The sequence below is a fragment of the Protopterus annectens genome, chromosome 1.part1 (assembly GCF_019279795.1).
Source record: "Protopterus annectens isolate FY-2018-M chromosome 1.part1, PAN1.0, whole genome shotgun sequence".
In the NCBI taxonomy this organism is placed as follows: domain Eukaryota; kingdom Metazoa; phylum Chordata; order Ceratodontiformes; family Protopteridae; genus Protopterus; species Protopterus annectens.
Window position 1 is genome coordinate 458,280,978 of NC_056726.1, and position 27,995 is coordinate 458,308,972.

At 37.7% G+C, this 27,995-nt stretch overlaps 1 protein-coding gene across 1 annotated transcript in view; it reads right to left on the reverse strand.

Annotated features, from left to right (window-relative positions):
* The window catches only part of CAPN9 (calpain 9), a 626,364-nt gene that overhangs the window by 219,987 nt on the left and 378,382 nt on the right, over positions 1-27,995 (reverse strand). The window contains exons 11-12 of the mRNA XM_044076034.1: positions 20,345-20,553; positions 8,072-8,108 (exon numbers count right to left, since the gene is read on the reverse strand). Of these exons, the coding sequence (XP_043931969.1) occupies positions 8,072-8,108; positions 20,345-20,553 (246 nt within the window). The remainder of the gene's footprint in view (positions 1-8,071; positions 8,109-20,344; positions 20,554-27,995) is intronic.

The following is a 27,995-nucleotide window of genomic DNA, read 5'->3' on the forward strand; positions in this document are numbered from 1 at the left end:
TCTATTTGCTACTACTGGAGATTTTCTCCCCGGGCCTCTACTGAAAATGGAAATATATCCAGTTAGACTAGCCCAGTTAACAAATGAAAAATAAAAATAAAATAAAATAAAGATGATACCTTACACAACATTTACATTTCTTAATGACAGTCAGGACAAGAGTGTCTCAATTTGCTTTACTCTTTTAACAGGCAAAATGGTGGGTCTTCCAGACTTAGAGGTTTATTTAAGAGCAACCTATCTTAATACATTTCTTTATTAGGTGGACCATGGATGTGATGGGCCTGAAAAGATATGATTTGTCAACAAATAATCTCCCAGTGAGAAAGCAGCTAGTCATCCCTGTACACTATTTCATGACAAAGGACAAGCACATATAATGCAAAAGGCCATGCCTTGATATTCTGTATAACCAGTAAGCTATTACATAAAGACAAGCTGTTATGGCCTACTTCTAAAACTGAAGATATATTAGCTCTGCACACATAGATCCTACTTTAAGCTCTGGCATGGACATGGTATGCTTTGCTGGTAGGGCTGTGAGAATAATAAAGTTATAAAACCTTTCAGACAATTAATTGCATCGGTCAAGGTAATGCCAGTTGTGAGTCATGCTCTAACAAATAATTTCATTGTTCAATCACTTTCCCCTCCGTTATCAAAGTAACTGGTCTTCCTGAAACAAGATGTCTGCCTGAGATCCCCAGACAAGTTTGAGATAGGTCAAAAAGGTAACTTGAAAAATGTAACATCCAATTTTTAGATGTAAAACTAATACAGAGGGCAGACCTTTGGAGAGAATGGCTATGCATACTTTGTAACAGATCTCTCCCTTTATTACAAACCTTGTATTTACCATCCAGTGGTTTAACCTATGGTTTTATCAATGGAATCTCTCTGGGTGGCAGTAATTTCACAGATTCTTTCTTACTATAGTTTATCTCAGTTCTAACAAGGTGAATCTGTAAATTATATGATGTGTAAAGATCCCGCCTGTGAAAATTAGGTCCATATTTTGTGGGTCTGCCCTGTCTTCCAGGAGCTGAAGAAATAAATCCAAGAAATAATCAGAGCAACTTGGACCAATGACATCTCTTCTTTACTTTGAATGCTGCTGTTATATATGTCCCTTAAAGATGCATATGTAAGCTAAAAAATTATGTTAATAGCCAAAAACTGTAATGTAGAATTAGAAACAGGGCAACATCCCCAATAATTACATGAGTCTTCTTTATTGTTCATGTATGAAAGAAGAAGAATATGCAAACTTAAACCCATAAGACTAGGATTTTAATGCTCACTTGCAAGTCTCGGATAACAGTATAAAGAAGATGGCTTATTTCTTCTGTCTCTTTTGACACCCCATCAGTCAGCCTTTCCAGGATCAGAGGTTCACAGGTTCTTAGGTATTTACTATGCTACCGTTCACCAGGGAATATATAAGCCTAGTCTTATAACTCAATCCAGTTGTGAAGTTTGAGCTGAATTTGTCAGCCAGCAAACTCGCTAAGTCACTGTGCTTACTGAAGGTGGCACCACTGACCACCAGTCTGGCACACAGTTGTGTGCTGCTGTTAAGGTTTTGGACATTCTGTAGCTGTAGAGGGCCTTGAGGTTGTCTTTAGCCTGTGAGGCTGCCCTGACCTTGCAATTGGCCTTGTTGGACTTAAATATTCCTCTTAGCTTCCTGTTCAGTTTAATTAGATAGCTTCTATTATTATGGGAGTTTCTCTTCCTGATTTTAGCCATGACTTTTTTCCTTTTGTTATACACCCTATTAAGGTTAGGATTCTACTTGTTTGGTTTGTTTTTAGAGTTTGTTTTGGGTTTGCTTCTAGGATATACCAAGCCTCTATACAGCCATTTATATGATTGTACAAGGTTTGCGTAAACAATTCCACATAGGTTGCTGTAAACTCAGGGCTGGGAGGGCCACTGAATCTTTACAAACTATCACTTAATAGGATGTAGTTTGCTTTGGAATAGCTCCTAACTGTTACAGGTTTGTTGAGGTTACCAACCTGAATTTTATTTCGAAGGATACTGCTTTGTGGTCCAACCACCCCAGTGAGGACATGTCTTGGGGGGGGGGGGGGGGCAGTGCTTGCCTATATTGGTGAGTACCAGGTCCAGTATGTTTGAACTTCTGATTGGTGTGTACACTGTCTGGACAAGGGTATTTGTGTTAATAAAGTCTGGGAATTATTGTTCCTGTGAGCATGAGGCAGAGGTGTGTACACTGTCTGGTCAAGGGTATTTGTGTTAATAAATTCCGGGAATTATTGTTCCTGCGAGCATGAGGTAGTGTATGTATCCCAGTCTATAGAGGGATAGTTAAAGTCTCTGATGAATAGGGTATTTGATTTAATGGTGAGTGTTTGCAGTAGGTCTACGTACAAGCTATGGGATTCTAGGGACATAGTGGGTGACCTATAGCTTGTTAGGATATGGTATGGTTCTTTATCTATGGTGATTTGCACTTGGATAAATTCCAGGGCATCATCCTGTGTAGTCAGCCTAGATTTACACTTGCTGTTAGTACAGACTGAGACCTTTTGTCCCTGTCTATACAGCTGATGGTCTAAGTGTGTGGAAAGCACCGAAGCCTTGCATTCTATAGTACTTTCTGTGAATTTAAACCATGTCACGGTAACTGCACAGATATCTGTATTTCTCCAGAGTGAATAGAGTTTGCAAGGTTTGGAAATTCTTGTTTATGCTCCTAGCATTGAGCAGTAACATCTTTAGGTTTCTTTGGGTAGCATTTGCTATGCCAGTAGGCTTGCCAGTTTAGCAAGGCTCTGAGGGGGTAGATAAAGTTTTTGACAATATTCGGAAGCCTAGGGGAGACAGGTGCAGACCATCCTTTGTAAAGCAACATGGTTTGTTAACCATGTTCCACCATTGCTGACAAATACTGAATCACCTGGAAAGAAACCAGAAACTAAGCCAGTTAATGAAGTTAATCCTCTTTTCTTCATACTGTGACATCATCCTTGGTGAAGGTAGAATACTGCTCAATGCAAGGCACATACCTGCTTGAGACACATATTCAAAGAGATCAACAATGCCTGTCTTTATATAGTCTAGGGAAGTCTGTCTCAAGTTATTAATGCCAACATGGGCTATGATACAGTCATACTGGTACCTGTGGTGTAGTGACTTGAGTGTGTGTGCATAACTTGGTGGATCCTGACTCCAGATAAGCAATTGATCATAATCCTTTCCTTGTTCAGTCTGATGAGTGGGACAATTGTTTGTCATACGTCGGAGTCCCCTATGACAAGAGTCCTTCATGTATCCATCACAGCATAGGAACCACCCTTGTTATTTTTGGCTACTACATCCATATTTAGTTTGAAATAAACAATATAAGTAACTAGTATCCTATCGCATTGCAAACTTGCCCATTTCTCTAATATACAACACTTATAGTTTGCTCAAAATAAATTAAAGGTATTTGTTACATATACTGAATGTCTCAGTGTAATGCTTTCTTAACTTCTTCATGCTAGTTTCTCTCATTTCAGGTATTCCCTTGCAGTTTTCAACAGCAATAATAAGATAAAAACAGAGCCATTCTTTTAAGAACAGTGTGTCTGGAATCCCTGAGCAAGTCATTGAGGATAACAGTTCACTCTTATACTGCTCTTTTCGGTAGCATCATGTCTGCTGGGCATAACTGGTCTTGTGCCAACTCAAATTTTTATTACTAATTTAATTTATTTTTAATTAAAATAGCTCCCCTTGCACTTTATAGTACATAGTGCATAGAGTCTAAGTCTCCTGCATTTCAAAGGAGTCTGCAGCTTTGTAGTTCAAACTCTATCCTCCCTCCCCATGCCAGCTTGAGGAACTCTCCAGTAACAAGAGCAGTCAAGTGAAAAAAACATCATTAACCTGCACAGACATCAGCTGTCAGAAGGAGTTTAGCTCACTGACACTACAAGCACTGATAGTGGAGTGAAAATGTACTTTGACTGTCAGCATATAAGTGGATTCTGACATTAACTGGTACTACACATTCCAGGCTACATTAAAAGGATAAGAACACTTGCTACATTTCATATTAGTAAAAAGTCCAAGTTGTATGTGATGCACAAAGGGACATGGAAGTGGAGGGCAAGTACCAAGACAGTAACAGCTGATGCTTTTAACAGTTTTATGAGACAGGAACTAGTGAATTATTTTAAAACATGTCTGCAGACTCATTTAGTCCCAGTGGAACATTCAAGTTGCCTTTGTAGATGATATGTGGAAAAGAAATATTTTCTCACTAATCTTTGTTGAAGTGATCATTGATGGTGCTTATCAATGGGGCAGTATCATTCTTTGTTCTAAGAATCAGTCCTCCATGAAGCTGGAGCTGCCTGGATTTTGACTGCATTTTTATGCAGATGTTAAGAATGATTGTGTTGTGTAAAGTTATTTAGAAATTACAATAAACTTTTTTTAACATTACTCTACTGTAGAGCAGCATTTGTTGAATTGTTACTGTCTGTATTGGGCAGATGCTGTTAAAAGGTGTAACTATGACCATGTTCATATGTTATTTGGCTTGTTTTTAATTTGAGAACATAGCTATAGATGGTGGAGCACAGGTGTATGACTTGTTGCAGTACAATCTATTAAACTTGGGTTGAGTTTTTTTAGTGAGTGTTTAGATTTTTTCACATTTACTGAATAAATTGATCTTCTGCTTGCACAAAATGCATTTGGTATATGAGTTTCAGACAAACAGGTCTCTGTAGGTTGTGGTGAGATAAAACATACTATAATTGGTGAATACTGTGTTTCCAGTAAAGAAATTTGCTGTTAATCCAGAGTTGTTTGTTGAAAATGTAGAAAATGCAAAAGTGAGTCAGCAGAATAAGGTTTGGTTGGTGCAATATGGAGATGTAAAGTCAGAAAAGGGTGTCAGTGCACAGAGCTGTAAAGAACACTAGTCAGGTAAGTATCCAGAAAGGTAAGTATATATAATGGAAATCTGAATAGTCGTTGTGAATTCCAGGTAAGATAAGAATGTTTTCTTCCTTGTTGTCTTCAAAGGGGGAAACATACAGAGAATTTCTGACTCTAGCTTGCAACCTGAAGTAGAAGAAGACCATAAAATTGTTCACAGCTGAAGAGATCTTGCCTGAAAAGGGAGCCCTTACTTCTGAGGTACTCCTTGCAGAAATGGAATCATACGGTCAAAGTTTTTCTACAATTTAAGTGAATTGAGACTTGTAAGTATTCCAAATTTAGAAATGTAAGGAGCCATATAGGCATATCAGTCAGGGACAGTGATGTGGTATTCGAAAATCCTGCATACAAGGCTTCACATTCTGTCTAACAGCAACAGCAAGTTTAAATACATTACTGTGGTCATTATATTTAACACTTTTATTTGGATTGGCAGGACTAGAGTGTCCTAGAGTAAAACAAGTTTAAAAAATATTACTGTTACAATTATATATTTATTTTTATTACACTCCGTCATCTGTGGTATATGCAGTCAGTAATGTTGCTGTAACTGTTGTGAGAACGCAATCTGTAGAAAAAAGTGACTGGTCCCTGCTGTCATTTGATCACAGTTAAATATTTAATAATTTGATTTTTGCAGGACTAGTTTCCATTTCTGTGAAACAAAGTGGAATACATTACTGTTGCCATTACTTTTTGTTTGATTACAACCCCTGATGTTGTTTGATCACAGTTAAAGTGTTAAAGAGTCACTGATCTAGATGTGCAAGACTAAAATAAATTGTGTAAATCAAAATGAAATACATCACTGTGACCATCTTTTTTTATCACACTCAGGAATCTGAGGTATACACAGTCAAGAAAGTGGCCATAGTTGATGGGTAAGAAGGCTGTCAACAAATAAAAATGACTAACCCCTGTTGTTGTTTGGTAAGAGTTAAAGAACTAGAGATCTGGATCTGCAGACTGATGATTATTTCTGTTAAGCATGCTTAAATACATTACTGTGACCATTACTTTTATTACTTTTATTTTTTATTACAATCAGACATCTGAGGTGTATATAGTTAATAAAGTAACTATAACTGATGGGTACAGAGCAGTCTGTCAATGAAAGTGCCACTGTTTATATCAGTTGTCTTCAGACTAACAAATTAATAAAAATACATATACCATCTTTTGTTGACTTGAGCAAAGTGGATATGTATTTTTTGCAGATTGTACTTGAATTTCATATAGTACAACAAAAATGATATAAAACTGATTTTTTATTAAAATTCAAGATACATCTTCTCGTTTGACTTTGAGGGTGGCAGCACAATCTAATGGATGTGGTACAGTTGATTATGCCATTAAATACGAGAAATTGCACATGAATATGTCAAACTTGTTTGATGATATATACAGTTATACACAAGAAACAAAAATGAAAAAAGCAATCAGTAGTTTTGGCACAGTATTTCAGAAAATCCAGAACTGAGGTGTTCAATACTTTCTGAGGCATTGAAGATGAAGGAGTAGCAGAAAAAGTTGTTTAATAACCCATAATTTTCCCTACCATGAACACAAAGCACATTTGGATAAGCTAACTCAACAATGTCCTCCATTCCCAGTTTGGAGTTAATTATGTCATAGCACTAAGGACTTTGCATCAGAAAATAAAGCCTAGTTTATTGCCTTTTTATAAGCACTGTTTTGTACATCACATGCATGCATCAAAAGAATGGGGTACTAGTGAATGAAATTGATTACTTCTTTCAGCACAACACTCGTATCTCCAGTAATATCAATAAACCTCCAGTAAATTCTCCAACCAGCTTTGTTGGGTACAGCAGCCATGGATTATAATGGCGGACAGTTCATGCAGCTGACAAATATACTAAGCTTTCTATATGGCTATGTGTAGGGTGATGTAAGAGTCTCCAAAGGAAATGATCTGACCTAAAATTCTTTAACCAGAATGAAACATTTTACTTCAATTGTATTTATTTATTTGTTTGTTTATTTATTTATTTTATTAGGCGCGACTCTTGACCCACTAGAGATTAAGAGATTTTGTGTCACTTGAAATCTCTTTATATTTTGTAGCCTGGGGTCATAACAGTAAGATTAATGGAGAGACAGAGAAAGAGACATAGATAGAATGTCCAAAAGGATCCAGTCATATAAGTGAATAGATATGTTACAGATTCTTCTTAACAAGCAACTTATTTTTCCATACATCATAAAAAGTGCCTTATATTTGTAGAGGTACACACAGCCCCAGACAAATTTACCTGTGAAGTAAAGGAATTTGCAACCTTCATGAAAAAATCCTTATTTTGTCCCACAAAATGTACTTTCATTTTTATTTCAAAGAGTCACAGAAATCAGTTATTTACTTCCTGGACAGAAAACTCATCTGATTGACAATCACAGATTTAGAAGCCAGGAATACTACTACACTAAGTGAAACTCTCTTGGAATTGTTTTATAGAACCTGGGCATTTCAGTAATGATCTTTGACAGAGGTACAGGCTGCCATACCTTAGGTACACATAGGTGTCTGAAGCTGCGGTGAGTGGCAGTACATACTTATTGATGTGTTGTTGAAACTAACAAGCCCTCATATCTTCCTGCCAGTGATGTAAGTGATGGAAAACCCATCACTAAAGCCAAATACACAGTGATGGACACATTAATGTTTCTTGTTATTTGTTTATAACTCTTTGACTTAGGGAATCATTCTCAGTGACTCCAACCACCAGCAGAATTTTTACATAAATAACACTAAAAATACCGTTTAGATGTCAGATAACTAAGTTTTTATGCTCATATTTGAAAAGCACTACAACACTGCTGATACTTTTTTTGTTTATTTGTGTAATATAATTTCAGGAAGATAACACGGCTTGGTAACATTAACAGCTTTAAATATTTGAGACTACAAACCTTGGATTTCTGAGAGTCAGAGATCTTTTCTTATTCAGCATGTTTTGTAACTAATCCAAGTAAATGTCCTGTACAATTATGCAACAGTGCATAACAAATATTACTGTGCAACATCCCCCACAATACAACATAGACTCCAAGCATGCAGATTGTAAAATTAATTTTGCGTACTTACCTCTGGAATATCTGCAATTATCTTGCCATCCATCTCTCTGTGGAAGACATGCAATAGTTTTATTTATGAATTTTTTGGAGTACCATACATGTTTTACTCTGACACACACATTTGAGTAAACACATACAACCACATTAACACAATTAAATCCCCTATTGTTGCACCGATTAAACATTTATAAGTAGAAAAGCACTGAGAGCATATCAGCAGCATAGGTCTAAATACATTTTAATGTAGAAGAAATAATGCAATTTACAAGCTTTGCTGCATTTGTGGTTGAGTGTGTAAATAATTACTGTAATTACTGAAGTGCATTGGATTAGTATTTTAAAATAATCTTACTGTGTTTTTTCTTACTTAAAATACCACAGCAATGTAGTGCTTTCCCTTTCTAGTGATATTAAACTTTTCAAATGCAATTTAGTTAATTTACTGAGAAGAGACAAATAGAAACAATCAAGTAAGCAGAATCCAAAACCCAGTGACACAACTGGACTTAAAAAAATACATTAAAGTAGGGTCATGGGGAAAATTCTACGGGAAAAACCTCAAAACAGCCGCAGTAGGGCTAGCTAGCCAAATGGCAGTGTGAACATGTTGATGGACACCCTGACACCATGGAAAATGTGAAAAAAGGGAGTTGATGTCTATGCCAGTGTTCACAGTAAAAAAATACAGTTATCAACTTTCAGTTTTGTTAGAAAAATGCAAACTACTCATTTTATAGCATTAAACACTAAAGTGTACTGCTTATTCTAATATCTGATAACCACGACTATTTCACTGAGACAAAGAACAGAGGCATATGTAATAAATGAATGAATCAGTGCAAGGCAAAGGTATAACAGGTGTGTAAATACTAAGCAGATTGCATAGGCTCAAACACATACAGTGAATATGCTATAAGCAAGGAGTATGGATGGAAAGGTATTAGATACTAGGATTCCTGAAATGCTGAAACATGGAGGCAGTAGACTGATAGACATAGAAATTTAAAACAATGAAGAGAGTAAGGGTAGGAGCTGACTGAAGACATTAAGGGATGACAAAATATTAAATGTGGTCCACAATATATCATTTTGGCTTGTTTACCCTCTTCCCTTTTTTCAAAAGTATACTTTTTGTCAGACGGAGGGGGATAGTTCATATTAAAAGACATTGCATGCCTATAAATAAAAACAATTTCAAATAAAAGGCAGAAAAGCAGCAATTATATATATATATATATATATATATATATATATATATATATATATATATATATATATATATATATATATAGAAGGCAGGTAAAGGCTAGGACTGTGATAGTGAGGGTTGGAACTTTGAATGTTGGGAGTATGACTGGTATAGAGAGAGAGAGCTAGCTGATATGATGTGCCGAAGAAAGGTTGTTATATTGTGTGTGCAAGAGACCAGATGGAACGGGAGCAAGGCTAGGCGTATCGGAGGTGGGTTCAAATTGTTTTATCATGGTGTGGATGGGGGGAGAAATGGTGTAGGGGTTATGCTGAAGGAATAGTATTCTAAGAGTGTTTTGGAGGTGAAAAGAGTGTCGAATAGAGTGATGTTTATGAAGCTGGAAATTGATGGTGTAATGATGAATGTTGTTAGTGCATATGCTCCGCAAGTTGGGTGTACAATGGATGAGAAAGAAAAATTTTGGAGTGAGTTGAATGAAGTGGTGATGACTGTACCCAAGGGTGAGAGACTGGTGATTGGAGCAAATTTCCATGGGCATGTTAGTGAAGGGAACAGAGGGGATGAGGAAGTGATGGGTAGGTATGGTGTTAAGCAAAGGAATGCAGAAGATCAGATGGTAGTGGATTTTGCGAAAATGGCTGTGGTGAATACGTATTTTAACAAGAGGGAGGAGCATAGGGTGACATACAAGAGTGGAGGAAGATGCACACAGGTGGATTATATCTTATGTAGAAGGGCCAGTCTGAAGGAGATTGGAGACTGTAAAGTGGTGGCAGGGGAAAGTGTAGTTAGGTAGCATAGGATGGTGGTTTGTAGGATGACATTGGTGATCAAGAAGAGGAGGATGAGTGTGAGGGCAGTACCAAGGATCAAATGGTGGAAATTGAAAAAGGGTAATTGTTAGGTGGAGTTCAGTGAAGAGTTAAGACAGGCACTGGGTGGCAGTGAAGAGTTACCAAATAGCTGGGTAACTACAGCAGAGCTAGTAAGAGAGATGGCTAGAAAGGTGCTTGGTGTGACATCTGGAAAGAGGAAGGAGGACAAGGAGACCTGGTGGTGGAATGAAGAAGTACAGGAGAGTATACAGAGAAAGAGGTTGGCGAAGAAGTGTGATTGTCAGAGAGATGAAGAAAGTAGACAAGAGTATAAGGAGATGAGGTGCATGACAAAGAGAGAGGTGGCTAAGGCTAAGGATAAGGCATATGAAGAGTTGTATGAAAGGTTGGACACTAAGGAGGGAGAAAAGGACCTGTACCAATTGGCTAGACAGAGGGACTGAGCTAGTAAAGATGTGCAGCAGGTAAGGGTGATAAAGGATAATGAGGGAAATGTACTCACAATTGAGGAGATTGTGTTGAGCAGATGCAAAGAGTACTTTGAGGGGCTGATGAATGAAGAGAAGGAGAGGGAGAGAAGGTTGGATGATGTGCGGATAGTGAATCTTGAAGTGCAGTGGATTAGCAAGGAGGAAGTAAGGATAGCTATAAAGAGGATGAAGAATGGAAAGGCTGTTGGTCCAGATGACATACCTGTGGAAGCATGGAGGGGTTTAGGTGAAATGGCAGTGGAGTTTTTAACTAGATTCTTTAATGAAATCTTGGAAAGTGAGAGGATGCCTGAGGAATGGAGAAAAAGTGTTTTGGTACCGATTTTTAAGAATAAGGGTGATGTGCAGAGCTGTAGTAACTACAGAGGGATTAAATTGATCAGTCACAGCATGAAGTTATGAGAAAGAGTAGTGGAAGCTAGGTTAAGAAGGGACGTGATGATTAGTGATCAGCAGTATGGTTTCATGCCAGGAAAGAGCACTACAGATGCGATGTGTGCTCTGAGAGTGTTGATGGAGAAGTACAGAGAAGGTCAGAAGGAGTTGCATTGTGTCTTTGTGGACTTAGAGAAAGCATATGACAGGGTGCCTAGATAGATGTTGTGGTATTGTATGAGGAAGTCGGGAGTATCAGAGAAGTATGTAAGAGTGGTACAGGATATGTACGAGGGTAGTGTGACAGCAGTGAGGTCTGCGGTGGGAGTGACGGATGTATTTAAGGTGGAGGTGGGATTACATCAAGTATCAGCTCTGAGCCCTTTCTTATTTGCAATGGTGATGGACAGGTTGACAGACGAGATCAGACAGGAGTCCCGCTGGACTATGATGTTTGCAGATAACATTGTGATCTGTAGTGAGAGTAGGGAACAGGTGGAGGAAGCCCTGGAGAGGTGGAGCTATGCTCTAGAGAGAAGAGGAATGAAGGTCAGCAGGACTAAGACAGAATATGCGTGTGTGAATGAGAGGGAGGAAAGAGGAATGGTGAGGATGCAGGGAGTAGAAGTGGTGAAGGTGGATGAGTTTAAATACTTGGGATCAAGAGTTCAGAGTAATGATGAGTGTGGAAGAGAGGTGAAGAAGAGAGTACAGGCAGGATGGAGTGGGTGGAGAAGAGTGTCAGGAGTGAGTTGTGACAGACGAGTACCAGTAAGAGTGAAAGGGAAGGTCTACAAAAGGGTAGTGAGACCAGCTATGTTATATGGGTTGGAGACAGTGACATTGACAAAAAGGCAGTAGGCAGAGCTTAATGTGGCAGAGATGAAGATGTTAAGGTTTGCACTGGGTGTGACAAGGATGGACAGGATTAGGAATAAGTATATTAGTGGGTCAGCCCCGGTTGGAAGTTTTGGAGACAAAGCCAGAGAGGCAAGATTATGTTGGTTTGGACATATGCTGAGGAGGGATGCAGAGTATATTGGGAAAAATATGCTAAGGATGAAGCTGCCAGGTAACAGGAAAAGAGGAAGGACTAAGATAAGGTTTATGGATGTAGTGAGAGAAGACATGCAGGTGGTTGGTATGACAGAGCAATATGCAGAGGACAGGAAGAAATGGAAACAGTTGATCTGCTGTGGCGACCCCTAACAGGAGCAGCCGAAGGAAGAAGAAGATATGTGTGTGTGTGTGTGTGTGTGTGTGTGTGTGTGTGTGTGTGTGTGTGTGTGTGTGTGTGTGTGTGTGTGTGTGTGTGTGTGTGTGTGTGTGTGTGTGTGTGTGTGTGTGTGTGTGTGTGTGTGTGTGTGTGTGTGTGTGTGGGTGTATATATGCATATATGTATATATATATAAAATATGGGTCTACTTCACTGAAAACACACTTCACTGAAACTCATTTTGTTGAAAACTCATTTCACTGAAAATCAGTTGTCTGAGCACAATTCACTGAAAGTTCACTTCAATGAAAACTCATTTTACTGAAACTCATTAGTTGGAAGCTATATGCCCTGTTCTACACTGTAGTATGATCCTGGAGTTAGTATATATAGTAAGGGGGTGGGGGTGGGGGGCACAGCACCCCACATTGGGAGTGTGCAGGAGGCGTAGCCCCCAACATAGTTTGGTTATATATTATCTTCTGGAAAGAGTTATTCATTCAACTTGTAATTATTCATGTCTATGGTTTCCAACGTTTAAAATAGGTGGGGGTCTATGCCCCCCATACCCCCCAGTGTGGCCCCCCACACCCCCCCTTACTATATAATTGCACTGCACTAGGGAACAGGGCATATACCTTTCAACAAAATGTTTCAGTCAAATGAATTTTCAGTGAATTGTGCTCAGGCAACTGATTTTCAGTGAAGTGAGTTTTAGTGAAGTGTGTTTTCAGTGAAACAAAGTAGACCCATATATATATATATATATATATATATATATATATATATATATATATATGTGTGTGTGTGTGTGTGTGTGTGTGTGTTTGCATCCGTATAGAGAGGAAGAGAGCAAGAATAAGACATATTTTAATATCTACTTGTTTTCTGCTGTCAGCACTTTTAATCATATTGTAGTGCATGGAGCATTACAATTATGCTATGAAATCAGGGAAATGGTAGGCTTGTTAAGCACCTTTTTGAAATCAGAAACATGTTTAAGGCAGAGGATTTATAACTGGGTTGCAGATCATAACCTGCTAATTATGTGTTTTCGACATGAATGGAAAGCATCTCCAATCATAATTCTTTGAAGTGCATGAAGCTTTAAAAATTGCTAAGTGTTTTGCAGGCTATCAAAGCCATAAATCACTTAGTGATCAGTGTCAGGAATGCAGTGTAACACAGTCCCTAATGTTTACACTCGCCCTGCCATGCCTCTCAGATGTCCATATTTTGCCTCATAATGTTTGGTTTGTTCTTCATAAAATATTTGTTTTTTGGACAGGCGACTGAGGATCGCAGTCACTAAATAATGACATATATTTGAGTTTCAGCCTTTGAATTTTTCAGAAAATTTATCTGTGTACACATCTTGTTATTCTAGTTACTTTCTATGTTTACAACAGGAAATTGGGACACATTACTGGTATGGACATCAGGAAAAAACAAGTCTGTTTTTTATTTTGCCACTGTTTTTGCTAGTCAGTACTGGCATTTTTAACTGCCTTGTGTGAGACCTGACCTTAATAAATTAATAAGGTGGTGCTTAACATTTGATATGGTTGCATCTTGTGCTATAGCAGTGCATAACTAATTTGTCTTTTTCAGGAAATTGGAGCATGATTACTGAGCTCCATGTACTACAAGCTTTTCTTAAGCACTAATCCCACATTAGAGCATTAAAACTGCTCAGAAGGAACACCTGAAGAGTGGTGGGAATCAATCGAACACTTAATTCTGACTTTTTTAGCCTGAATGAAGTGTTTACCAGCTTTCTGATGCAAGTCTTTGATGACCACTCTCTGTAGAGTGTTACGGATTTCCAAGCTTTCTGTCGATATACTTTTTTTGTCTAACTTTTGCAATACATGGGAACATTTAAAGCTCCATATACTACAAAGAATTATGATTGTGTTTTTCCAGTCACAAATCCCAGGATATTATGTGTTCTCAACATGGATGTCAAGATTCACCTCTTACGATTTGATCTCAAAATGAATTTGTTGGCATCCATGTGTCTCAAATACATAACATCCTGGTTATGATTGGACACTCAGTCATAATCCTCTATTTCACACTGCTAGGTTTTCATCTCAAAGGGTACTCCTCCTTAAGAGTTAACCTGTAAGCCATCCTAAAAACTATAGACCAATAACTTGCCTTCTGATGATGTACAAACTATATACTAGAACTGATGCTGACAGAGTTTATACTCATTTAGAAGAAAACTCAATCATGGCAATAGAATAAAAGAGTAACAAAGGAAAGTCGTATGGAACAAATGATCATTTATTGCTAAATAAAGTCATAAAGGGGAATTGTAAAAAGGGGAAGAATTTAAATATGGCATGGCTAGATTACAAAAAGCATTTGACAGCATGTCACATTCATGGATAAAGGAGTGCTTACAGGTGTATAAGATACAGTGATCAGTTACATTATAATGACCATGAAACAGTGGTCAGCCACTTTGCAATTAAACCATAACAAAGGGAAAATTATTATCACAGGGTTAAAAAATGAGAAGGGGGATATTCCAGGGTGATTCTTTGTCACTGCTTTTGTTGTTTTTAGTTGTGCTTAACCCATTAAGCTGTTTAATTAAAAGATTAGGTCTTGGTTATAATTTGGCTACCAGAAAACAAACTTGCCTAAAGATTTCTAATCTTGTGAGCCAAGAGAGAAGTGCTAAATATTCTCTATTTATTCTTCACGTGTACAAAACCAAGACTGCAGATGCTTAGATTACGTAGATGAAAAATGGATACTAAGATGATGAATTTGGTGAATTGCGTTATTTTATTAATAAGATGCAGAATATTTTTTTAATATGAAACTGATCAAACACAGGCAGGTTATTCAGAAAAACAGATTTATCAAAAATTGTGGCTGTATGGAAAGCAACTGAGACTTTAGTAGTTAAATTAATTAACTAAGGAAATGAACGTTTTCCAAAATAAAATGCGAGTCTAATGAAAAAGGCTAAAATGAGAAATGAAATGAGAATGTGCTGATAAAAAAGACAATTATGGGAGAATGCACTGTAGCAGTAATGGAGTCGAAAGGAAGTCACGAGGTTTGAGGTAGTATTGTGTAACTGAAATTCAGGCATTAAATAGTACATGTGGCAAGGGAGGAAGCGCTGTGCTTGTTTGATCAGTTTACTAGAATATGTGTGAGAAAATGCCACCTTTTCAATGATGTATAAAAGGAAGGCCAAATGTATTCAAAAGTAGTTGCATGTTATTGAGTGGAAACTTCACTTCACTTTAGTAACTCCAGAGACACCAGACGGCTGTGGCAGGGGATGCAAGCTATAACAGACTTCAGGCCTGTTTCTTCAAAATGTGATGACAACAATGAATTCCTGAATGAACTTAACAATTTCTTCAGTAGGTTCAATAAGGGGAACAACACCGTGGCAACTAAACTCCCCATCAAACAAAACGAGGAAGTGCTCTAAATTACCCAGTGGAAGTCTGGAATATCCTAAGCAGAGTAAATCCCAGAAAAGCAGCTGGCCCTGATAACATTCGAGGGAGAGCACTCAGAGACTGCTCTGCTCAACTGTCAACAGTACTTGTGAATATTTTCAATATATAAAAGATATAACAGACCAACCAGAAGCTAAAGGTCCACTAAAGCAGCAGTTATGTCAAACAAAAATAGCAGTGTGGACCACCAGGCTAGAAGATAAAACTTTTATTACACAAGACAGGTCAGCACTTTTGGGAAACAATCCCTTCTTCAGACAAATCCATAACAGTTCAAACCAAGTTAAATACATATAACTAACCAATCAAATTCTAAAAACAATTAACTATTTAAAAATTAGGTCTACGCCTACTTAAAATGGGCTTTAAAGGTACCATACCATTTAGACCAGGGGACCTATCTGACCCTAGTTCTATAAGCCATGTGTATCTTTTTATGTGGGGAAGACTAACTGTAAATTCAAGGATAGAATTTTTAAACACCTTTCGCATATTAGGTTAAAAAGGGAACATAATGCTTTGTTTCAACATATTAAGGAAAATGAGGGGCATTATTTTTATCTTTCAAGTTTTGCAGTTAATTAATGTTAATCCAAGAGGGGGGGGGATGTTAAAAATCTTACTGAATTTTATGAAGTAAAATGGATTATAGAACTAGGGGCAGATAGGTAATAGGAAAAAAATAGGAAAGGTAAGATGGATTTAGGTGGTTATTGGGTATTTTAAGGATTATACCCACTAGAAAAGCAGAAAGAAATGCATATAAGGTTGAAATGCAAGAGCTTGGAATAGGGGGAATATTCTTATTTTATGAATACAGGGTAGTTTACAGGCACTAGAAGACAGGAGAAGATTAAAGCCAAAAAAGCAACATTAGTAATTAGGTTTGGTAATTGAATGATGGTGACAACAGTAATGCTACAGTTGGTTTTAATCTGGGTTAGTGCATGGACAACGCCATTGGGTTTTAAGGAGTAGTTTTATTCGATTCTTGAAGAGTGGTAATGATGAAAGTAATCGTAGATTGCTGGGAAGCCTGTTCCAGATTCTCCCTACTGAATTAGAGAAGAGGGAGTCTCCTGCTTTGTTAAAGGATTTCTGGATGGTTACTTGTAATTTATTCGCTGAGCGAAGGGTAGTGGGATTACTATAGGGAGAGATGAGGCTACTGAGAATAGGGGTGTTGGTGGGCTGATGTGGTATTTTATGGGTGATAATAAGTTGTTGAAAAAGTAGCTGGTTTTGAAGTTCTAGGCAACCAAGCTGTTTAAGATTTAGACAGTGGTGGATTTTAAATGGGGAATCAGTGGCAAATCTGGTAATGTTATTGTAGGAGGTTGCCAGTTTATTAAGGTTACTTTTGGAGAGATTGGTATAAATGGGAGAGGCATAGAGGAGGGTAGAGATAAGGTGAGTATGGGCAATGGTGGTTCTGGCTTCAGGGGTAAGAAAAGATTTTCAATGATAGAGAGAGCCAAGTTTTCTGTTTACAGTTTTGATAGTCATGTTAATATGTGAATCAAAGTTAAAATGTTGATCAATTGTTATGCCTAATAGTTTGGTAGTTGGGTCTGGTGCAATGATAGTGCCATTACTAGTCTTGACAGTGAGGTGAATAGGGGAAAACTCAAGTGTTGGGTTAAAAAGCAGTATCTTAGTTTTTTGGCATTTAGTAGGAGGCAACGTTGTAGGAAACAATTCTCAACTGAGCTAAATACAGTTTGAGTAATGGTTTGGAGTTCAGAAGCAGAGGAGGCAGTACATACTAGAGTAGAATCATCTGCATATTGAATGCAGGTGGCTTGAGGAATATTTAAATATAGATCGTTAATGAATATAGAGAAGTGGAGAGGTCCTAGGATAGAGCCTTGTGGGACACCCAAAGTAATAGGAAGATGAGAGGAAAGGTGATTGTCCCAGATGACAGCTTGCTGTCTATTTTCTAAATAGGACTTGAACCATTGTAGTGTTTGTGAGGTGAATGCGAGAGTATTTAGTATGTTTAGAAGTATTTGATGGTTAACCATATCAAAGGCTTTGGAAAGGTCAATAAAAAGTGCAGCAGAGAGCTTACTATTGTTACGATGTTTGTTAATGCAGTCAGAGAAGGATAAGAGTTCAGTAGTGGTGCTATGAAAAGGCCTAAAGCCATGCTGACAATCTGACAGAAGGTTATTTAAGAGAAGGTGATCAAGTAGCTGTTGGTGGATACATTTTTTCCATTAGTTTGGCTAGAGGAGAGAGTAGGGCAATGGGGTGATAGTTTGAAAGTTCGATGGAGTTACCACCTTTATGAAGTCGAATAATGTGAGATATTTTCCAGAGAGATGGGATAAGGCCTTCGGTAATGGTTCTGTTGATAAGAATGGAAATAGGGTAGGATAGTACTTTTGCAGCAATCTGCAGATATTCAGCTGGTAAGAGATCAGCTAAGGGGGTACATGGTTTAAGTTTAGTAAGTAAGGTAAAGATGAGAGATGTAGGAACTGGTTTTAGATGAAAGGGGGGTGGTATGCTAGTCAGGGTGGATGGGAGGTTAGAGTTAGCAGGAGGTAGAGAGTTAGCAAGAGATTGTACAGTTTCAGTAAAGCAGGTATTGAGGGTATTAGCAATCTCATTTGAAGAGTTTGAAGTTATAATGAAAGGCTACCCGTAGCAAAAATCATTATTATACTGTGGTTAATGTTCAAAACTGAGAAAATATTTCCCACTCAAGTGAGAAGACAAATGCTTGAGAGGATATAAGAATCATACCTACAAACTGTAAAGTACAAATAAAGATCAAGAAGTGAATAGTGTAATAGAGATACAAGAACAGGAAGCTGGAAGTTTAGAAAAAGGTAGGAGCAAACTGCATAGAAAAAAATGGAAATTCAGAGAACAATACATGCAAAAAGTGTTTTGGAGGAGGAATGAGGTTTAAAATAAGGCAGGAATAGAAGAATTGATGCAATGTTGGTTTGATTATATTGTATAGAGTAATGTATGTGATATATAATGTTTGCAAATGTAATCTTGTTAATATGGTTTGATTACGTTTATATAAATGGAAGTTTGCCTATGTCACAGGTGTTTTTTTAAATATAATGCATTGCTCAGGAACGTTTACACAGATAGATAAGTACTACATAGTTGTGCCATCTACAATGCAGTTCAAAACAACAGTCCGGAGGAAGACATGTTACATGATATTTCTGCTGAAAGAAAGGAAAGAGAGGGGACGTGATCAATATATGTAATGTCACTAGGAGACAGTGGAAAAGTCCATAAAATGAAGGCTGATCAGTATTTCAGCTGGAAGGAATACACTTAATGTCACATACAAGGAAGTACTGTGACACAGAAAGCAAACAAGATAACTGGAAATTTTTACCATAAGAGGTAGTTAACAAAAAAAATCTGCTTCACAGAGGCATGGGAAAAGTGGTGAACACTAAAGGTAAAGATGGGTAAAGTACAACTCCATGGGGAAAGTGGCAAGAAATGGGCAGACAGACCATTAGCCACATTTCATCAACTTAATTGTATGTCTTTATCTGTAAATAATATAGTACAAAGGATAAATACCTTAGCAAAGAGTAAATTCTGTCAAAGGAACTATCTGATTAGCAAATTAAACAAAATAAATAAATAAATAAAAAAAATAATAATATCTATAAATAACTAACTACTATAGGCTTAAACATGTTGACAGTCTTGAGGGTAATGCTTAGGAAAAATCACAAGCTCTGGTTTTTAAATGTGTACACCTTTTTTTAAATCTAGTGTTTACATTTGATCTAGAATTTTTTTTTTCAGAAATCTGTTTATTTCACAGATAATTCACCAACACATTTACAACAGTCCAATGTACAAAGTGGGTACATACAAACAAAGAAGGTTACAATAAACAAGGAAATCACACATAAACAACAGTACTGTTTATAGCTTTGCATAAAAAAAAAATAGTAGTATGACTTGATATAAAGAAGTGATCAAGAAATCTGTATTCCATATTGGTGTCTTCACATATTCTGCTCCCCTAGTGAATGAATACATACAAACTGACTGGGATAGTAGACACCATTTATTTACTCTTTAGACTGGCCTGGAAAAGTTGACCACTAACAGTGAAAGGAACTATCTATTATCTAATAATACACCCCTACTTTCCCAACAGTCAGAGCAGCTGTTGCTGTTCACTGTCACCTTGGAGGACATAGATGGTAATAACAGTGTTGTACTGGCAGAAAGACAGTGATTTAATTCAAGCATGTTTTGAATGCAGTGCCTTGAAAGTTTTAGCTGGCCAATGCCCAAGACAGCAAAAACAGTAAAAAATGGTGGTAACGTGTGGTTACCTTATAGTAGATAGTCCTAAAGTAAAACAAATTTTGTGTCACTTATTTCATGTTATCCTGTGAAGCCCACACATCAGTTGTAAAAAAATGGCAGGTGGCTCTAGATAAATGGAACATTCTTTCATGTGTAGATACTGTATGCTTGGAAGATGGTGAAGAATCCTTTGTCATTCAGATCATTGCAGGGGGTGAGGCTAGACTAAACCAAATGGAAATGAATTGACACTCATGGCAATTAAATGTAAGCCATAACAAAATAAAGCACTTAACACATGATCATGACAGCATGTACCAAGAGCCTCTGGAACTACTTACTGTGAGGTTGCCTTTTTCTCAGAAAAAACCCTCAGGCAGAAATCTGCTTCATGGCCAGGCTCAAACGAACTTGGAATAATCGCATAATGACCAGGGGGAAGCTTAAATCTTTCAGAAATTTCTCTCACGTTAATGAAGGTTTTACTTCTAGCCTTGGAAGCATTATAGCGGAAAAAGTCTTTTGGCAACTGTTCATCTTTTGGTGGGCACTGGAAAAAATTAGAGGAATGAGTCAAATTATTTATTCAAAAATGACTGTTTTTAAGTATATTACAGCAGAAACAAGTCCTTGAAAAAAGGCCAGTGGTCTAGTGGAACCAACTTGATAAACAAAGTGGAAATAAATAAATAAATAAAACATGTAGTTCAAAGACTTTATTATGTGTAGCTTTTGTATGTTATGTGGAACTAAGCAAGTTGATATATCAACAGCTAAACAGGAAGAATTATTTGACAGCTTAGTTTACCCACTGAACTTCAAACAAATTAGCATTTGATGCAAAAATTACTCTTACCATATTATTAGTGATTTAAGGAAAACAGACAAAAATCTATCAAGAAAGAATATCTTTTATGACTATACCATAGTCACTAATATTGAAGTAGTTAATGTGGCTCAGTTATCCAATCAAGTCAGGTTTGCATAGTGTGCATAACATATACAACTGCACAGCACTCCTTTGTCCACTGTTTAATTTTAGCTTGTAGAAACAGTCCCTGTAAAGTCTTCATGTTCTTCCCATTAAAAACATGCAAAGCTGAGGATGAACTAAAACAGTCTAAAAACAAGAATAACTACAAAATCATTCTTTAACTATTTTAGAAAGTTATGAAGTAATGCTCAACAATGTTTCAAGCTTATTCAAAATACTATTCATACTCACCTTAATAAAATAGCTAACATAAAACTGACGAATTCAGTGTCAGTTTTGCCAGTCACAATTACATTTGCACCGATTCCTCAGTTCTTGTCTAGCATACTCACTATGAAACAAATCATCTCAGCCCTCTTTAAAACTAAGAAAATCACATCCATGAGATGCTATAACATACCAGGCTGACCTCATAAACTCAGACGTTGTAAACATCTTCTCCCTGGACTCATGCTAGTTTGACATTGCCAAAGGCAAACCCTACCTCCTTAATATTGTTAACATCTTCAAAGAAGTCACTGAAGTCATGCAGTGTGGCTGTGTAGTGCAACATCTATAGAAACAGTAGAAAAACAAAACAGGAGGTGGTACAGCCATACTATACAAGAATAACCTTACACTCAGCATTATTGACCACCCCCATGCTTCTAATAATGCCCAAACCATATTCCCTAGACTAAAAATCAACTCAAAGAAATATGAAAACATAATCAAAAGCTACACCTCCCCAGCAATAAACTAGAATCTGTATTACATTGGGTACATAGGACCCTCCCCCAGGAAACAATTATAATGGAAGACTTTAATATCAATTGGTCCACCTGCAATTCATCTCACCCTACTGTGCTCATCAACCTCTACGGTTTCACACAAGTAAGTCAAACTTCAACTAGAACTGATAAAGTTACGAAAAAGGAGTCTAAACTCGACTGGATGCTTACCAATTGTTCTATACTATCTCACCATTCTAGCTGCATAAACTTAGTGATCACCTCCTGACCTTCATTCTATGACACCAAGTAAATCCAATAAAAGTCACTTCCTTTACAACAAATTGGCTACATAAAAAACTTCACCCCCAGGTCTTTTTATCTACACTCAAACTTACTGGAAACCCCTCAAACCTCCCCCCTTGATAAAGCAGTAGAACATTTTAACAATATGTTTTTAGACATCCTAAATAAATTAGCCCCCACTAGAACTGTCAGAACTAAATCTAACCTTGCTCCTTGGCTTACCAAACAGACAAGATCACTTTTAAAAGAAAGAGATAAAGCTTGGGATATATGGCTCCATAATAAAAGAGGGACTAACTGGAAAAAATTCCTTGAATTAAGAAACAAATCCAAAAAGCAAATCAGGATTGACAAAAGAACCTACTATGCTGATATTCAATTGAAACACAAAAATAATCCACAAAAGTTTTGGTCTGCCATTAATAAAATTCTACAACCAGGCAAAAATGGCATGCCCTCTCCATCAGTCAATAACTCTACTGACAATATCGCTACTCAGTTTAACAATCACTTTACCGAATCTATTCCAGCCCTCACTAACAATAACTGACCCTCAACCTACCCCAATCTCTTATCCTCACCTCACACAGACAAATTCTTTTCTCTACAACCAGTCCCAACAAATACCATAAAAACACCTAAAGAAACTCAAACCTACAACCCTTGCAGTAGATACACTTCCAGCCAAATTTCTCAGAATTGCAGATGAAGCCATTTCATACCCAGTCTCCATACTAATCAATTGATCCTTCTCTGAAAATCACATTCCTGCCTTCTGGAAAATATCTTATATAGTTCCACTCCACAAAGGAGGGAGCTCTACAGAGCTATCAAACTACTGACCTATTGACATCTTATCACCTTTATCAAAAATAACATTAAATCTCCTGCTATTTAAGTGTCACAGTTACACAACACTTGACTCATAACCTATGAGCAAACTAAGACTTACATGACCATAATCACTGTTTTTGGCACTTGGTTTTTGCGTTGTTTTTCTCACAGCTGCATTGAGTGTTTCTGTGTTGAATATCTGCACCGTTTGACCTTTTTCACAGTTTTAGTTAAAACTGCTGCTCTCCTCACAGTGGCACCTAGCAGTGATATGTATAGACACTGATCTCTTGAAGTGTAAGCTTCCCTTAAAATACTCTTACGGTCTAGACAATTTTTTTTAACTACTAGACCATCTAGTTTGCAAATATACTCATCAAGTGTCTTAAGTTATTGACCTATTCAATATTTAAATTTCCCTCACTCCTCCTTAGTAAATCAGTAGCAATAGATATGCACTTTCTGACTCTCTCTGTGGCCATTCTGGTTGAAATGGGTATTCTGAGGCATTGTAGCACTTGCCTCATGAACACTGACAACCCACGTATTCTTAATAAAACAGATAAAGTATGCGAGAAGTGGAAATGCACTTAAATGCTAGAGGCAAAGCTCTTTCTTACAACCAAAACCAATCCTGAAGAGGTTGTCAGTGATACTTGCACCATGTCTACTGCACAGAGTACACACCCTACACATAAATTACTTATGATGATGAACTTACAAGTAACCTTCCTAAAACTAATACCTCCTGCACAGCTAAACTTAAAAAGGGCCCTCAGCCATCATATAAACACTACATTAAAATACCACCCACAGCTTCATATAGTAACACTGTATCCAACGCCTCTACTGTTAAGCCCTTAAAGCAAACCAAATGCACAGCCAAATTTCCTGGTCATTAATGATTCTATAGTGAGGCACATCAGTGTCCCCTTCATCAGACTGAGTAAGTTGAGAGTGATGGTTAGCTACCTTTTGGGGGCTAGGATCCGTCCAGTCACACAGGCACTCAGGTCATTGAACCATTGATACCAGTACGCCTCTGTCTTCCTCTATATGGTTGTTCATGACGGAGACACACCTCCCTTGACTAAATGAAGTAAGACATGATTGAGCTCACTGGTTATGTGTCTCAGGCAGGTATTAGCCTGGCACTCTGCAGCATACCATCTTCTCCAAGAATGATGCCATGTTACCAACAGAAAATGATTGATTTTAACAACTGGCTTAACTTACACTACATTGCCATGGATGATCTGCACTTATCCCTTTTAAGCTTTCAGACACTCCATAGTGCCTTTTTTTAATCAATGCCAAACTGAAAAACCTTCCAACTTAACTGAACCTATGAAGGAATATCTGAAGGTGGTACTGTTAAAGAAACTCCACTCTCTGTAAGCCTTCCTCTCCCTGGAGAGTGCAGACATCGGTCTAGTAACAGAGACATTAATTAATTTAAAAAATGAATTAATTTTATTTATTTAACATTTGTTGACTGGGACAGTCTGACTGGTCTAGAGCCCTTTTTCAGCAAAGGCCTGAGGAGGAAAGCTCCACAGTACAATTACATCACAGGACATAGTTTAAAGTTGCAGAGAGTAACCCAGCAGTGTAAGGTTACAATGTCTTTCACACTTTTACACCCGCTACTGCACAGGAGGGAGCTAAAGGTAGAGGAGTCTCAGTCTATATTATAAGCAACCTCAAATCTCGACTGGTTAAAGTGTATAACCCACTGGAACGCCTATATGTGCAACTCATCATAAACAGAGTCTCATAATTATCCCTCTACTCAGTCTCATACAGACTGCTCAGAGGTGACCTGTGTTTGGCATACAAGGCCATCTCAGACCCAGCCTTGATGGAGTTGCTGCATATCTGTAAGTCAAACTTCACTCGTGCAACAAGCATACAAGGCCTTATCCTGGTCTGTGATATTAACAGAACTTGTTGGTGGGATAGAGTTGTGTCCCAAAGACTCCCCTATCTGTGGAATAGACTCCCTCTCCATGTCAAGCAGAGTACTTCTCTAGCCCTCTTTAAGAGGAACCTGGATGACTGGATGGGAAACAGAAAATACACCCCTGGGATCCCGCCTGTGACCCTGCTGGACAGACGAAATAGGTACTGACTTTGAGGGAACATGCCCCAAATTCTTGGCTACGCTTATAAGGGCCTCTGGCCCAATAGTCTAGTAACCTATACCATATTCTTGAAACCTGTAGGTTCCACTCTATGTCCCAGGAAAACCATGCTTCCTATCTCAATGTACTAGAGTCCATCACTATTCTACCCAATATGATCTACATGGGGGATCTCAAATACTACTCTATAGACTGCGACTCTTATACCACTTCTAATGCATAAGCCCAGTGATTCCTAAACTTCGTTAATACTAACATTCTGAAACAGCTGGTCCATTCCCTTACCAGGGGTACAAACATCCTTGATGTTGTACTCATGAATATGGGGGAGTGATGCTCCTCACTCTGTGTAATGTCCAAACATATCAGATAAGGTAAAAATTAAATCTGGGGACCCAGTGAAACCAAAAACTTTTAGGAACTATTCCATGGCTAACCTCTCGCTACTAAGCAACACCTGGGCTAAATTCCCAGCACCCCCAAACCAAGTAAACACCATAGCATATACTGAGTTATTTACAAAATCCTTCTACAGCCATATCAATAGCAGTACAGATAAAGCTGTGCCCACTTGTATTAAGCATAAGACAAACTCAAAAGACAAGCCACCTTGGTGGAATCACAATATTAATTGGTTATACGACAAAAGAAAAAAATCTTAGCCAAGCATGGGAGGAACAAAGCTCAACATACTAAAAGCCCCTGACCAATATAAACAGACAGCTAAAGGGTTAATTAATACTTCAAAGACTAAATTTGAATTAAAAATAAATTCTCAGACAAAAGACAAACACAAAGCTTTCTACAGCTATGTCCGTGACCTTAGAGGAAATACACAACAATGAGCAGAGGCTATTGCAAATAGCATCACCCACACTGAACCTGAGGCCTTTGCCAACTTTTTGGCTGACAGCTTCAGCTCAAATTTCTCCCCCCAATCCCCCTGATAGTCCAAATGAAATAGTGAATACTACAATCCCCCCAGCCATTACTAGGGAACAGGTCATCAATGTACTTTCCAAGGCCAAGAACACTACATTGATGGGTCCTGATAACATCCTGGAACACTTACTAAATAGCATGAAACATGACCTGTCTTGTCCACTTGAATTATTTTTCAACTGGAGCCTACAGTCAGATTTTGTGCCCATGGAACAGAAGATGGTTACACTCATTTCCCTGCACAATGGAGGTCCAATCACCGATCTTCGTAACTACAGGCTTATAAGTGTGACCAGCCTCATATGTAAGGCTATAGAAAGAATTATCATGGACATGATAAACAAGGACATAGGTAACTTCAATGAGACCAATGACTGGTGTCAAAACCATAGCCTTAAGCTTAATGCCAAAAAATGTGTCGTCATTCCCTTTGGGAAAAACTCTAATTACCACATCGATGGGAGCCCACTGAACACTCAAGGCGTTATAAGAGATCTGGAGACACAGGTTGACAGCAACCTCTCCTTTGACCACCACATTGCCACTGTGGTCAGAAAGTCCTTCTATGTGGCACATCTCATTACCAAGGGTTTTTCATCCAGGAAGAAAGAGGTCATCATCTCTCTCTACTCTTCCCTCATTAGGCCACTCATCGAGTATAATACCCCATTTGGCATGTACCTCACTAGACACATGCAACAGCTGGAAAGGCCACAAAAGTACCTCACAAAGATGATCCTAGGCCATAAACACATGTCCTACATGGACAGACTCAAAAAGCTCCAGCTATTCTCTGTCTCATATCATCTGCCCTAGATATTCTGCTGAATATCCATTCTGAAATCCTCTCATTGTCAAATTTGCATGCTCATTTATTTCCAAATGTGTCTCTTGCAGCATTACTATTTGCACTCTGCATTTCTTAATAGAATTCAATACTCTTTCCATTTTATCTATACTTGTAAGGCCATTCATGTTCCAGGATAATATGGACAGCATAGCCAGCAGGATAAAAAGCTATTCTTCCCACCAATTATACATGACAATGTTTTTGAATGTGTATTTCCAGATTTTGTGTTACATGTGTATACTATTTGGCAGGCTGATCTGTTGTGCAGTTGTTTCTTCTCATCCCCATTCAAACCTATGTTACATTTTCAAGATTTTTTGTTCTAATGAAAACTCTCAAAAAAAAAGTTAAATACATAACACCCCTATCCGCTATTAACTTGGAGAAAACACAAAAACTATATACGTCTTCAAAATAAGAAGTTTAACCATCCAGAAGGGAACAGTTGCTCGAACTTGACAACTACACCTACAGGCATTGCTTAGCCTAAATCTGAAGTTTCCCATGCTAAAGTAGATGCTACAGCATGTGCTCCCACTTACACTGATTGTTGTCTGTTCTTTTCTTATCTATTTTCCCCTCCCAGATATCAAAAATAGCTTGTATGCTTTTAGAAAACATTACGTTTTAGCCCTAAAGAAAAAGTAGACTGGCTATCTTTAAATAAAACTAAACTACACTGTTCTATTAACAGCATTAAAGTATTATGGCTGCTAGGGAGGTTGTTACCTCTTATTCATTACCCGTAATTACAAACTTTAATTTTTCACTGAGCAGTTTGCCTTTGCACCTTTACATTTTGGATTTTCATCAGCAAAGTCTACTCAACATTTTCAGAATTAACTGCTTGCACCTGCAGACATCTTTTCTCCATGCAAATGTACTCAGCAATGAATCTTTGTAAATTTCAATCAGAAAAGAATGCACAGCTATCCTCAGCTGCAGACATCTCAACAATATCTTTGCAGTTGTAAGAAGCTAGCATTTCATGGATTTCATTTTCTCTTATTTTTAAAGCCTGCATGCTCTATTTACAGCTTAAGCCAAAGGTAATAATCTAGACATTCACCCTTGTAAAATAAAAATAAAATATCCTAATTCTACATATGATAAAATCAGTGCACTTTTACAGTCCACTCCTCACCCCAGCAGCCCAAGATCACAGCATATGAACATTAAACTTGTTTTTGTCCAGCCTTTTTTCTCTAGTTA